This window comes from Bombina bombina, chromosome 5, assembly GCF_027579735.1.
Source record: "Bombina bombina isolate aBomBom1 chromosome 5, aBomBom1.pri, whole genome shotgun sequence".
In the NCBI taxonomy this organism is placed as follows: domain Eukaryota; kingdom Metazoa; phylum Chordata; class Amphibia; order Anura; family Bombinatoridae; genus Bombina; species Bombina bombina.
The window spans coordinates 1,059,175,544-1,059,190,447 of record NC_069503.1 but is presented as its reverse complement, the minus strand read 5'-3'; the positions used below and the strand labels follow the sequence as shown (position 1 = coordinate 1,059,190,447).

The 14,904-nt window shown below is 42.6% G+C and overlaps 1 protein-coding gene across 1 annotated transcript in view; it reads left to right on the top strand.

Moving 5' to 3' along the window:
- The window catches only part of DERL1 (derlin 1), an 84,409-nt gene extending 73,193 nt beyond the window's left edge, over positions 1-11,216 (top strand). The window contains exon 8 of the mRNA XM_053715329.1: positions 8,902-11,216. Within this exon, the coding sequence (XP_053571304.1) occupies positions 8,902-9,040 (139 nt within the window). The 3' untranslated portion in view covers positions 9,041-11,216. The remainder of the gene's footprint in view (positions 1-8,901) is intronic.
- The last annotated feature ends 3,688 nt before the right edge of the window (positions 11,217-14,904 follow it).

Sequence of the window (14,904 nt, the reverse complement as noted above, 5' to 3'; positions counted from 1 at the left end):
GTTCTCTGCTGGGATATGCGGACAGGATAGAGGGGCAGAAGGAGCTGGCTGAAGGTAACGCACTGGCTTTGGGTTTAAAAGGTCCTCTCTGCTCGCATTAAAGTGAAGGTCAAGTTACAAGCACAACCTCACGGCATTGCATAGACTTATCAAAACGAGCAGGAGTTTAAGTCATGATTTTTTTTTAAATCTATCTATTTTATTTATACCTTTTTAAACTGCTCAACCGATAAGCGCAGCACTCCCGCCCCCCATCTTGTCTAATTGATTGACAGATGACGTATCCATAGTTTACAAAATAGACACACAATCTGTAAGATGCCCATGTGCTTGCATTGGGGGTCAGAATTTTTTATTTATTTTAGTTTAAAAATGCACGTTGAAAAGAAAAGTGAAGACTTTTCCCACCTCTGTACCAAAAAGCGTGCTTTTATTTAAACCAAAACAATGCATAAATCTGTTTACGCCTTTATTATGGTAAAACAAATACAAGATGACAAAAATATTTTCTGACAATATAATTTATTCACAAGCATGGATGCCTGAAAATTACCTGGCTCCTAGATTTTGGGGTTGGCTCATTTTTGAACATATTTGTCAAGCACTTAGTTTTCAAATTGCATGGTCTATCTGAATCATGAGTGTTTCATTTTATCTTTACTGTCCCTGTAAAGACTTTGGATAATCTAGTGTTAAGGTGTAAAATTTAGAATATATGAAAACATTTTAGGATGATTTAAAGGTACATTGTACACTAGATTTTTCTTTGCATAAATATTTTGTAGATGATCCATTTATATAGCCGATCTGGGGGTGTTTTTATAAAAAATGTATAGTTTTGCTTATTTTTTTTAAGAACATTGTGCTGATTTTCAGACTTCTAACCAAGTGCCACAGTTTCAGATGTAAACATACTCCTGCAGGCTCCTGTTTGTTATGGCTTTTCATATGCAGGGAAGGGGGTTTCTGCTCTTTTTGTTTACCCAGCCCCTTTCAGTGGGTGTCCCAGCCTAACATCGTCAACAGTGCTAAACTGGGAGCTTCTAAGGAAGTTTTTTTTAAAAGGTTTTATACTGGATTTTTCTATCCACATCTGTGCATATTCTTCTTTTATAGTAGTGTCTATTACATAAGCTATATGAAAATTGGTGTATACTGTCCCTTTAACCATATACATACTATTTGTTTTTCCATTTCTTACACTAAAATTTAATATCGCATATATTCCATATTTCCCACTTTGAGGGGACAGTAAACACCTGGTAATTACAGTAGATTAACATATTAGCAGAGTCTGAACTAGATTAGATGATATTTTCCTTATTTGGAGGAGCCAATCTTGATTTTGATCTTGATTATCTGTTATTTGTAGAGCGCCAACAGATTCCACAGCGCTATAAACATAGGCGGAATACAAGGAAACATTTCTAGGGATCAGACGGGTAGAGGGCCCTGCCAAGAGTTGTACTGTTGTAGTCAGCTCTAAAGAAGGTGATCTACATACTGCATAGCTCATAGGCTTACATGCTACATACTGCATAGCTCATAGGCTTACATGCTAAGGGGATAGCAATGGAGAAGAGGAAACGTTATAAAGAAAGGTTAATGTAGCTTGTATGCATCCCTGAACAGCAGAGTCTTCGGTGAGCGCTTGAAGCTTTTAAAACTAGGAGAGAGTCTTGTGGAGCGAGGCAGAGTTCCACAAGATGGGATCCAGTCTGGAGAAGTCCTGTAAGCGGTAGTGTGAGGAGGTAACGAGAGGAGGAGAGTATGAGGTCATGAGCAGAGCGAAGGGGACGGGAGGGAGAGTATCTGGAGACCAGGTCTGAGATACAGAGGGGAGCAGTGCAGTTGAGGGCTTTGTATGTTAGAGTGAGAATTTTGTGTTTAATCCTGGAGGCAAGAGGAAGCCAGTGAATGGATTGGCAGAGGGGGGGCAGCAGATGAAGAGCGACGTGTAAGGAAGAAGAGCCTGGCAGAGGCATTCATTATGGATTATAAGGAGCTCAGTTTTGGAGAGATTTAGCTAAAGTATACCGCAAAGTTGTATTCTTGTGTATAATTAAACATTTTATATTAGTCTCAGTGTTTACTGACCCTATATATATATATATATATATATATATATATATATATATATATATAAAAAAATTCTCACTATGGCATAGAGAGTCCACAAATCATTCCAATTACTAGTAGGATATTCACTTCTGACCAGCAGGAGGAGCGGTTAACTATCGCTTCCCTTACCCATTCTCTTTGCCTCTGTCAAGGGAGGATGTGCAAAGATGGTGTCTGAAGATTTTTAATCCTTTTATGGGTACTTTTCCCTGCAAGCAAGGATTAGGGTCAAGCTGTGTCCATGTCAATCTCTTTAGTAAGAGTAATGGTTGCTATTAGCAGTTAGAAGACGGCGAGGTGGTCTTTGCTTAACTTTTAACATTATTGCTACCCCTATTATAGAAAGCCAGGGTTACGCTGTTGTTTTCTTTTTACAGATCCCTGGTAGAAGTGGAGGAATCTGCTACACCTTAGGAAACAGTCCCTGCCTGACAGAGCAGGATCCACTGGTAAGTGCTTTCCCTTCTAGGTTAGAAGGTACCGGCACTCTAAGGGTTAATCCCTTTGTGGAATTACCTTGGGGCTTACATGTGTCTCTTATGAAGGATATTCTTTAACAGAGAGGGCACTGCTGGTAATGTGAGGGTGTTTGAGGCTGACAAGGGACATCCTTTATTGTATTCGGGGCTTGGTGAGTGTATGGACGAACTCTGAGGGCAATCGCTATCTAGAAGAATGGCTAGCTTGTTAAAATTGCAGTTATTTTTCCCGGGCATGTTTTCGCGCTGTTTTTTACTGACTGTGGCACAGTTTTCTTAGTTGCGGTCACGTGACCGTTCCTCCGCACTTCCGTTTTTTGGCTTATCAGATCAGAGTTTTGCCATAGCTAGTGCGGAGGTTTGCAGCTCTGTGGATTTGGGCAGCTCTGGTGGATAGGAGCCTTTACTCCGGGTCTGTGTTTTTCCCTGTGCTAGAGGGATATCTCCTTCAGGAGGGGTAAGACCTCGGCTGAGCTGAGGGTTTAGGTCCATTTTGTTAAATTTTTCTAAGTATTGCAACTTATTTGCTGGATTGAAATGTTATCCAACTTTTTCTGAGCACTCTTTTGAATTTTTTTGAATTTATAATTTCTGGTGGAATCAAGTACCTGGTTATGGACACTAATTATGTAAATTAGTCTTTTGAAAAGTGTTTTATTTGCTTGGAGACTAAGATAATTCCTCCTGTGCAGTTTGATAATTCCTCCTGTGCAGTTTTGCTCCTCTTGTCTAAATAAAGCTTTATTGTTTAAAGATAATTTCTCTCTCTTAGCCCCCTGTCTGTCAGCATAGTGTTGCCTTAGCTATGCCTCAGCTTTCCCCTCAGACGTCCCAAGCTTTACCAGTTTCACATGCAGTGCCCTGCGGTTCCTCTCAACCTCCTTTGGGGGGGGATCTATTTACCAGGGGATTTTGCTGCACAGATTACTTCTGCAGTTTTCTGCAGCTTTGTCCGCTTTCCCTATTACTGGTAAGCGCAAGAGATAATCAAAATATATTGATGTTAATAAGGGTTCTGACTCCGCTAAGGCTGTGTTAATCAGTATGTCTGTTATCTGATGAGGAGTATGCCTCAGTGGCTTCTGAGGGCTAATTGTCAGATTCTGATACTGTAGTGACCAATTTTGCAGATTCAAAGGAGAATAATTTCAGATTTAAGTTGGAACACCTCAGAGTTCTTTTAAAGGAGGTCCTTGCTACTTTGGAAGAATCTGATTCGTCTGTTTTGGAGAATCCAAAGAGGTCTAGTAAACTTAACAGGGTATATGATGTACCTTCATCTGTGGCAGTGTTTCCAGTTCCGGACCGTATGGCAGATATCATAACTCAGGAATGGGATAAACCAGGGATTCCTTTTTCCCCGTCCCATTGTTTTTAAAAAGATGTTTCCTGTTGCTGACTCTATTCGTGACTCGTGGCGCACAGTGCCCAAAGTAGAGGGAGCTATCTCTACTCTTGCCAAGAGAGCTACTATTCCTATTGAAGATAAGTTGTTCTTCAAGGATCCCGTGGATAAGAAGCTTGAGGCTTTTTTGAAGATGTACATTCATCAGGGATTTCAGTGGCAGACTGTTGCTAGTATTGCTACAGTTGCGGGGGCAGCATCTTATTGGTGCGATGACTTATCTAATCTTATTTTGGAAGAAACCACTATAGAGGAGATCTAAGACAGGATCAAGGCTTTAAAGCTAGCCAATAACTTTATTTGTGATGCCAGTATGCAAGTTCTTAGACTGGGAGCTAAGATTTCTGGTTTCACTGTTTTAGCTCGCAGAGCTCTGTGGTTATAATCTTGGTCTGCAGATGTCTCATCCAAGTCCAAGCTTTTGCCTTTATAAGGGTAAAACCTTGTTTTGAAAAACAAACCGGTCTTGCCGCTGCAGCTCCCTGAATGCTCCTTGCAAATGGAATGAGGAAGTGGAACAAACCACTGGGCTAATGCTGCAGTGGCCAAACAAGTCAGCCAAAAAGCATCAAAAGAAAAAAGTTTCCTGATATGTATCTGTATTTTAAAAGTCAATAAAGTTTCCACTTTTTTCAGCCTTCTATCTGGTGCCTTTTTGTAGTGCGACTGCATCATCTTCTTTTTTTTTTTTTCTTTCTTTTAAAACCTTGTTTTGTCCAGGTCTGGCTGAAATAATTTCAGAAATTACAGGTGGAAAGGGCTCTTTCCTACCTCGGGATAAAAAGAATAGACCTAAGGGTTGCCAGTTTTCTAATTCTCGTTCCTTTCGTAACTTTAAAGTTCTTCCTCCTTTTCCAAGCCGGAACAATCAGTCTTCTGTATTGGATCAAGTGGGTGGCAGGCTCTCTCTTTTCGGTAGGCTTGGATTCGCAATGTTCCGGATCCTTGGGCCGTAGACATAGTTTCCCACAGTTACAGAATAGGATTCAAATCCTGTCAAGGTTATCTGCGGACCAGATAAAGAGAGAGGCCTTCTTAAACTTCGTAAAGGACCTATCTTCCCTAGGAGTGATTGTTTCAGTTCCTCTAGAGGAACAGGGTCTAGGATGCTATTCGAATCTATTTGTAGTTCCCAAAAAGGAGGGCACTTTCTGTCCCATCCTGGACCTAAAGTGTCTCAACCAATTCCTCAGGGTTCTGTCCTTTAAAATCGAGACCATCCGCACCATTCTTCCTTTGGTACAGGAGGGTCAGTTCAACCATAGATCTGAAGGATGCGTATCTTTATGTTCCCATTCACAGGGATCATTACCAGTTTCTGAGGTTTGCCTTTCTGGACAAACGGTTCCAGTTTGTTGCCCTTCCTATTGGCCTTGCTTCAGCTCTCAGAATTTTCACAAAGGCTCTGGGGGCTCTTCTGGCAGTGGTCAGGTCCCAGGGAATTGCTGTGGCGCCTTACCTAGATGACATCTTGGTTCAAGCGTCATCTTTTCATTTAGCAAGATCTCATACAGAGATGTTGTCTATTCTACGTTCCCACGGGTGGAAAGTGAATCTGGGAGAGAGTTCCTTAACACCAGATACAAGGGTGTGTTTCTTAGGAACAATTATAGATTCCCTGTCTATGAAGATTTTTCTGACGGATGTCAGAAAATCCAAACTTCTTGCTTTGTGCCTTTCTTTCCAGTCTGCTATTCGTCCATCAGTGGCTCAATGCATGGGGGTGATTGGTCTGATGGTTGCTTCTATGGACATCATTCCTTTTGCTCGGTTCCATCTGATACCTCTGCAGTTATGCATGCTCAATCAATGGAACGGAGACTTCTCTGATCTCTCGCAGAGGATAGATCTGGATCCCCTGACAAGATACTCTCTCTTGTGGTGGCTTTTTCAGGACCATCTGTCTTGAGGCACATGTTTTCTAAGATCTTCCTGGGTGATTGTGACTTTGGATGCCTGTCTGTTAGGCTGGGGAGCAGTCTGGGGCTCCTTTAAAAGCTTAGGGCCTATGGACTCAAGAGGAGTCTTCACTTCCAATAAATATCTTGAAGTTGAGAGTAATCTTCAATGCCTTGACAGCTTGGCCTCAACTAGCCTCGGTCCGGTTTTTCAGATTCCAATCAGACAACATCACCTCTGTGGCTTACATCAACCACCAGGGAGGAACTTGGAGCTCCTTAGCAATGACAGAGGTGACCCGCATTCTCCAGTGAGTGGAGTCTCACGACTGTCATCTCTCTGCCATCCACATGGAATCCACATAGAACATGCAATTGGGAAGTGGATTTTGTGAGCACACACTGTTTATCCAGGAGAGTGGGCTCTCCACCCAGAGGTTTTCACAAAGATGACCCTCGTGTGGGGGGTTCTGGAGTTGGAACTGATGTAATCTCGTCAAAACGCCAAGCTTCCAAAATATAGTTCAAGGTCAAGAGATCCTCAACCCGTTCTGATAGACGCATACCTTTTTCCTCCGTTTGCTCTTCTTCCACTAGTAATTGCTTGCATCAAGCAGGAGAAAGCTTCTGTCATTCTAATAGCTCCTGCATGGCCTCGCAGGATCTGGTTCGTGGATCTGGTGACTGTCATCTCTTCCACCCTGGAGGTTACCTCCTGAGGATGGACCTTCTTTATCAGGTTCCCTTCCTTCATCCAATCTCCAAGCAGTCAGCTTCAGAAAAAAACAGATTTCTGAGATAGTCATAGATACTATGCTTTAGGCTCGTAAACCCGTTACTCGCAGAATTTACCATGGTATGGTGTAAATGCCTTCATTGGTCTGATTCAAAGGGTTTTTCTTGGAATAAAGTAAGGGTTCTTTGAATTTTGGCTTTTCTTCAGGAGGGCCTGGAGAAAGGTTTGTCAGTCAGTACTCTGAAGTTTCAGATTTCTGCACTGTATTCTTTTGCATAAACGTCGGGCAGTTCTGCCAGATGTTCAGTCTTTTTTTTTTTTTGTTCAGTCCTTGGTCAGAATCAGGCCTGTGTTTTAAACCTGTTGCTCCTCCTTGGAGCCTTAATCATCATCTTCGATTTTTGCAGCAGGCTCTGTTTGAGCCGATGCATTCTGTTGATATTAAATTACTATCTTGGAAGGTTTTGTTTCTTATTGCTATTTTTTCTGTTTACAGAGTTTCCGAACTTTCGGCTCTGAGTGTGATTCCTCTTACCTTATTTGTCATGCTGATAAGCCGGTCCTCCGTACTAAGCTGGGGTTTCTCCCTAAGGTAGTGTTGGATCGCAATATTAATCAGGAAATTATTGTTCCCTCTTTTTGTCCCAATCCTTTTTCCCAGAAGGAACGTCTTTTGCAGGAACTTGGATGTTGTGCATGCTTTAAAAATACCTTCAAGCAACTAAAGATTTTCGGCAGACTTCTGCCCTGCTCGTTGTTTTCTCTGGTAAACGTAGGGGTCAGAAGGGCTCTCTCTCTTTCTCTCCTTCCTGGGCATTCAAAAATGAAGCTTTGGTGGAGCAAATTTGCAAGGCGGCCACATGGTCCTCTATTCATACTCCAAATCTGATACTTTTTTGCTGAGGCTTCGTTTGGGAGATAAGTTCTTCAAGCGGTGGTACCTTCAGTTTAGGTCTGCCTGTTTTGTTCTCCCTCCCTTTCATTCGGTGTCCTCTAGCTTGGGTATTCGTTCCCACTAGTAATTGGAATGACTTGTGGACTCTCCATGCCATAGGAAAGAAAACAATTTATGCTTACCTGATAAAATTATTTCTTTCCAGGCATGTAGAGTCCACGACCCGCCCTTATTTATATTCAGGCGGTAGTTTGTTTGGTTTTTTTTTTTGTGTAAAAACCTCAGGCTACCTTTGTGTTATAATCTTTTTCCATTTTCCCTTCGGCCGAATGACTGAGGGTTATGGGTAAGGGAAGTGATACTTACTTAAAAGAGACATTATACACTATTTTTTTTTTTTCTTTGCATAAATGTTTTGTAGATCTATTTATATAGCCCATAAAGTTTTTTTTTGTTTGTTTTTTATGTATAGTTTTGCTTACACTGATTTTCAGACTCCTAACCAAGCCCCAAAGTTTTAGGAGAATACCGTCAGATACCTACTCCAGCTTGCTCCTGTTTGTGTAAAGGGTTTTTTCATATGCAAAACAATGGGGAGGGGGGGAGTGTCTTATTTCCCACTTGCAGTGGGCTTTCCAGCTACCTTTTCAACAGAGCTAAACTGAGAGCTTCTAAGTAAGTTTTTAAACTGTTTTATACTGGATAAAATAAGTTTCAGGTAAGCATATATTTTGATTTTTTTATTCAGTATTGATATTTAATACTCACAAATACTTTGACAATATTTTGTCAGCTTTATGGTTACGGTTAGATTGCCGAAACGCGTAAGATCGTTATCTTACACACCTGTGACTTTTTAGTCCTGTATAATTGGCTATGAGCGTATAATAAGGATGGATTTTTAACAAAGCTTTCCTTTGGATTTTCCTTTGAGATATTTTGTTGGATGTTATATTTTAACTGATACTGAAGCTACTTGTAAATTATTTAATTTTCATTCGATTGTGTATTCCTTTTTTTTGCTTCAAAGAAGCATAATATGAAGCCTCTTGTCGTGTTTTTTTTTGTTTTTGTTCTTTAAATAAAATTGGAATTTTTGTATTACCAAAATAAAATCTAGATTTTCTTTTAAGACGGCATCTAATATTATTGCCCCACTGTGTTATCCACTGAAAATTTTGCAAGCCGGGTGGGGGTAGTGTGTAATATATATATTTTTTTTTATATTATATTATTTTCAGTTATCCAAAGCACAAATGTATTGCATTATTTAATCATAATTTGTGCAATTAACACTAAGCATTTTTAATATTCGCTCATTTATCCTAGTCATGCATTTTTTAATTTTTTTTTTTCTTCACTTTTAGGTATAATTGGTTACCAAGCAGGCGGGGTGGTGTATCTGGATTTGGTGTCCCACCAGCAAGCGCAAGACGAGTAGCAGAAGATGAACCTGCAGCAGGACGAAGGCATAACTGGGGACAAGGTTTTCGGCTCGGAGATTAATGAAACGCACACTAAAACCTCTACACCATGAGGAGTGTGTGCCAGAACGTTTTTGATTTTCTTTGTAACGTTGAACTTTTGGACTTGATCCGTAAGAGAACATTTCTTATGCAAGAGGTTGTAAGTGCAGACTGGAGATGGGAACCTCAACACCCAACTTAGCAACTGCAGAGATGAAGAAGTGGTATCATTGCTGTGCCGGAGTTACACTATGTTTTGTATCGGTTCTCCTCTAAGGCAAGAATAGGCAGAACAGGCACACATCTGGGAAATCTTATGGGAAATCATTCCCACTTTACATATTCATTGCTAGTTTTGTTTATGGACTGTTCTGTCATTGAAAAATCAAAGTGCAAGGACACTTAATGTATGTCTTATCCGTATAATGCTGATTCTCTGTTTAATTAAATCCACTTTTTTTTTTTTTTTTTAAACCCACAAATAAATAGCAAAAATACTTTTTGAAAGCTTGAATACCAGATGTACCACCATCATTGTCAGTTATTTTCATTGGCGGATGGAAGGATATGAATCATTTTAAGAACTTTTTATATGATTTACTGCCGCGTTCTGGATATTGGAGCCTGTCCTTTTGCTGTAATAAGAGAAGTTTTACAATTATTTTAAAATTAAAGTTAATAAATTTATGTATCAAATGGGTTTAGTGAAATATTTTTTCTTTGGTAATTTGTCAGATTTGTAACGTTCTTGTGGAACATGCCTTTTAGCCATAAAACTTACAATAATAAATTAGTTTAACTTTTTTAAACAGAGTTAAATAAAAAGATGAAGAAAACAAGTAATCTATAATATGTATTTTAAGAGGTTATTTAGAGGGACATTAAACACTTTGAGATGGTAATATAAAATGATAAATGGTATAGTAAAAAAAAAAAAAAATGAGTTTGTCCCCTTTTCTTGTAATTCCATTCTGAAATTGTGAGCTTTTCAGTTCCTGTTAGAAATGAAAGTGCAGAACACTGTTAAATCCAGCACAACCATTGGCTGCACACTCTAGTGACCTATTTAAAACGGTCCCTAAATGGCAACAGCAGAGAAAGTAACCTAAGTTACAACATGGCAGCTCCCATTGATTTATAGACATTAAAACTTTACACTTAATTTGTCACTATTTAAGCAACTAATGAAACTTTTAAAAAAATCTACATGTTATTCAGACTAATTTTTTCTTTGAATGCATCATTCTATCTAGAGTTTGTATTTAATTACCCTTTAAGAGACATTAAAAAGTAAGCAAGTAGAATATTATGTTGTACCCCTTTAACAGCGGTGGACATACCCTGTATGTCAATGGTCCGTGTCGCTTCCAGGGCTCTAGAAGCATAAGTCTTACCAACAGTAAGGCATACAAAAAAAGTGTGGTCTCACCACTGTCCATGAAAACAGCACTTCAAGAGCACTGGTAGCCCATGTGACGGTCAACGTACAGTGTACATCACTGTTTAGTAATTACATCACTTGTATATACAATGTCATTTTTCACATAAAAAGACAGTTTTCCTTTTTTCTTTTTCTTTTTTTTTTAAGGCAAAGATGTTGGTTAAAATGGCCCTCAATGCTTGTACCTTAAAGGGTCTAGTCTAGTCAAAATTAAACGTTCATGATTCAGATAGAGCATGCAATTTTAAGCAACTTTCTAATTTACTCCTATTATCAATTTTTCTTCGTTCTCTTGGTATCTTTACTTGAATGTAAGCTTAGGAGCACCTTGCTGATTGGTGGCTACGTTTTATACTTGGGGCCAACCTAATTTTACAAACAAGGCTGAATCGGCCTTTTTTCTCTCCTGTTACATTATGCATTCATTGTCTGGCATTATTCAAATACTTTAACACAGGGGTTTAGAAATGAATATGAAATTTAAGAAGGTTAAATACTATGTATTTTTTATATAAATGTTATGCATAGCTCGCAACAAACTGAAGGAGAGACATTTTACCATGAGTTGTTGACATCTTCAAAGACTTGACTAGGAGCAAAGAAAATAAATTTGCACCTAGTTAACCAAAAATGCAAATATTAAAAATTTAAATATTTACAGGGGCCGTGTGCTGTTTTTTTGTGTTTTTTTGTCGTTTTTAATGTGTTCCCAATCATCCAGTTTGCCTGCTAGCGTGTATGAAATTGTTTAAAATAAATAGCTCCTTGATCTTTTTGTTTGTTTGTTTTTTTTGTAATTTAAAATCGCTGCTTTTGCCTGCTGTAACCTATACCAATACATAATCACTGGATATAGAAGCTATGTAAACAAGAATGTTTAGAAGAAATTACAACCGAGGGAGGGCCCGATGATCTTAAATACTCTGCGAGAAATCTTGTCAGTACGGTGGGGTCCCTCAATGACTTAGCAATGCACATTTTAGCTTGAGAGGTTTATCTCACTATGCAAGGTGAAGGCTGTGGAGTAGAGACTCCTACATTACAACAGAACGCCTAGAAAAAATCCCAAAGATTTTGCGTGATTTCTCTCCACATTGGCAAGTTTTTGGTCTTGCTGTGTGTATAGAGATAAGATATGGAGGATTTGTTTGTAAATATAGAGATATAAGCAAATGAGTTCTGCTGTCATTGGACGTTCCGCCCATTTGATTGGGTTGTGGTTTAAATGAGTATAGACAGCTATTTCTTATACATAAATATACCTAAAGGACATATTTCCCATATATTTTAAAATCTGCAGCTGGTATAACAAGTCATTGCTAAGAGGAAACCAATGTTACAGCACACTCTCCCTTTAAAGAAAAGGAAACCTTCAATATGTGTTTTTTGTTGTTGTTTTTTTTTTTTTTTTAAGGCTTCATTCTAGATGAACAAATCAACTGCTGGCTTTATTTTCCCTAAAGCATATTGAAGGCTATGCCGGTAAAGAGAACATTTGTTGGTTACTTTTGATGAATACACTTTGGTGCCAAAGGTGTGATCAGTGGTCTTTCATGCATAAGGCTGACATTGTTATCCAGATAATCATTGTCACGGATACTGGGCTGCAGGGATTGATCCCTTACCCCCCTATGACCTCACCCCTGCTGTGTCTCAGCGGTTTTGGGCTCCTCAGAGCAACTGCGATTCCCCAGACCTTCTGTTCCCGTTGTTTGGTGTATTGAATGTCGTCTTGGAAGAGCTGGTCGCTGACCGCCACTTTCCCCTTCGGCCGACCGGGTCCCTGGAACTACCGGTCGGCCGCATCATCCAGGATTACCGGTGCCCTTTGACCCAGGTCGCTCCAGTGGCCCTTTGTCCCAGAGCTCCGCTCTTCTGGGGTTTGCTGCCTCTCAGGGTGGGTCAGAGGTGGGGTGATTGCCTGAAGGGAGCTCCCTTGGGAACCCGGGGTTCCGGTTCCCCCTATAACCCCTATTCTCCTGGACTTCCAGGTGGACATTTAAACCAGCATAACTCCGGTCCCCGGCCACGGATCACGTTGCTTTTTGGACTGTAGATTCTGAGGACCGCGAGCTTTAAAATGACACCCTGGAAGTGCCGCCGCTCCCCCAGGATCACCCCGAAAACCGCCACCCCTGGGTACTGGGAATCTGTAGGACCATGGCTGCTATGGCCGGCACCAGCCTGTCTGGGCTCCTGCTAGAATCACTTTCCTGGGCTACATAGCAGCTTGTTCCAGGCAGCGGAAGGACCCCTTTGGCGGAGCTACCCAGTCGGGGTAGCCGGGGATCCGTCACATTGGTTGGCAGCGGTGGGATGCTTCAGTCTACGTGGAACGTCCATACCACCAACTGAAGATCTTGCCAGATGGAGCAGTACCATGGGCTCCGGAAGGAAGAATTGAGAACTGATGGAGGACGATCGCGAACAGGCTGGTGGGTCGGACAGCCACCAAAATGGGGGACGGCCCAGTACAGCCTCCACCCAAGGGACTACAATGTCCAACCTGCAGCGGCAGATACAGTGGCAACTGGCTCTCTATGGACCTAACCCCCCCGAGGAGATTGTTACTCGGATAGTGACTGACGCCACCAAGGTACATATGTTAAAGCTTCAGAAGTCTATGGGGGGGTCACGACGGATCCCCTGGACCTCCCCTTCCTGGCCCAAGAAACTACCTCACGGGGCTTTCCGAGCATTCCAGGATGATGAGAGCGAGGATATCGACCGCTACCTACAGTTGTTCGAGACCCAGTGCCGGATGCATGGGGTCACTGATGCCGATATGGTTAATATCCTAATTGGGAAACTGTCCGGTAGGGCCCTGGAGGCTTTCCACACTGTTCTCTCCGGAGATCAAGACTATGACCGGGTGAAGGAGCGCATCCTTGCCCGGTATGGACTCACACCGGAGGCTCACCGGCTAAGATTCAGGGGACTTCAAAGACACCGATTTTGCCCACCGCTTAGCTCGGTCCTTGAACTCCTGGGTTACTGGGTGCCACATCACCACCCTAGACGAAGCTGTTCAACTCATGCTCCTGGAACAGTTCTACAACTGCACCCCAGCGGAGATAAGGGACTGGGTAAAGGACAAGGGACCCAGAACAGCGGACCAAGCCGCCACCCTGGCCGATCAGTATGTGGATGCCCGGCGCCAGGTGGCCACAGACCTCCGGCCAGCTACCCGCTCCAGCCCATGCCTGACCCCCCAACAGCTTTGCGGCAGCCCCAGACCCGGTTGCCCCCTGTCTACCCGACCGGAGGCAGCAATCCCCGGGGGTTTTATGGGTGTGGACACCCCGGCCATATGATACCGAACTGCCCAACAAGACAAACCCCCCAGCCCAGCCGCCAAGGATCCCCGTCCCAACTCCGTGGGGAGCTCCTCCAGCCCACACCTACCAGGCCGCTGCCCATTGTAACTATACAGCAAGCTCTGACCTGTATGCTGAGTGGCCAGAAGAAGTGGGTGTCTTGCACCACGTCAGCTCAGTGGACCAAGACAACTGACAACATCGGCAAGAGGTATAAGTCAACGGGCAGGCGGCTCAAGGAATGAGGGATACCGGGGCCACTGTTTCTTTAATTCAGCCCCACCTCGTTCCCCTCTCGGGTCACACTGGACGGACCCTTGCTGTAGGGGTAGCGGGAGGTGCTGTTCTGAGGGTTCCTACAGCCTGGATCCATTTGGACTGGAAAACGGACGCCCGCAATGTAGAAGTGGGGGTTATGCAAAACATCCCTGCCGAGGTCCTGTTGGGAAATGGCCTCGGCCATCTTATCTCCACCTTTTTGGGGAATACCTCTCTGGACACCTGCCCTGTGACTACCTGCCAGCAGGCCAGATGCCAAGCCACCTCACCAACTCTGGGGACCCAGGTAAGACCGACTGCCCGTCCCCACTAAACCCGAACTTGCCGACACCCCCTCCTGGGCAACCCCTTCCGACTTCGCCAATGAGACCTTGAGCGACCCAACCCTGGCCTCTTACCGAGACCGAGTAGGTGCTGACGCCCATGGCCCAGGAGACAAACGGTTCCAGTGGGAGGGTGAGCTCCTGTACCGTATCTCCAAGAGGAGAAAAGGACCGGTGCTCAAACGCCAGCTGGTCATACCGAAAAAGTTTCGGTCCAACCTGCTGAAAATAGAGCATGACATTCCTTTAGCCGGCCACTTAGGAAAGCAAAGGACCCACCACCGCTTGACTCAAACCTTCTTCTGGCCAGGCATTACAACCGATATTAAGGAATACTGTAAATCCTGTGAGGTTTGCCAGAAGGTAGGAAAGACAGGAGACCATATGAAAGCCCCCCTCCATCCCCTGCCCATTATTGATGAACCCTTTAGCCGAGTAGCAGTAGACATTGTGAGGCCATTAGCTCGGCCCAGGCCCTCAGAAAAGAAATACATCCTTACAGTGGTAGACTATGCTACCCGATACCCAGAGGCAATCCCCTTGG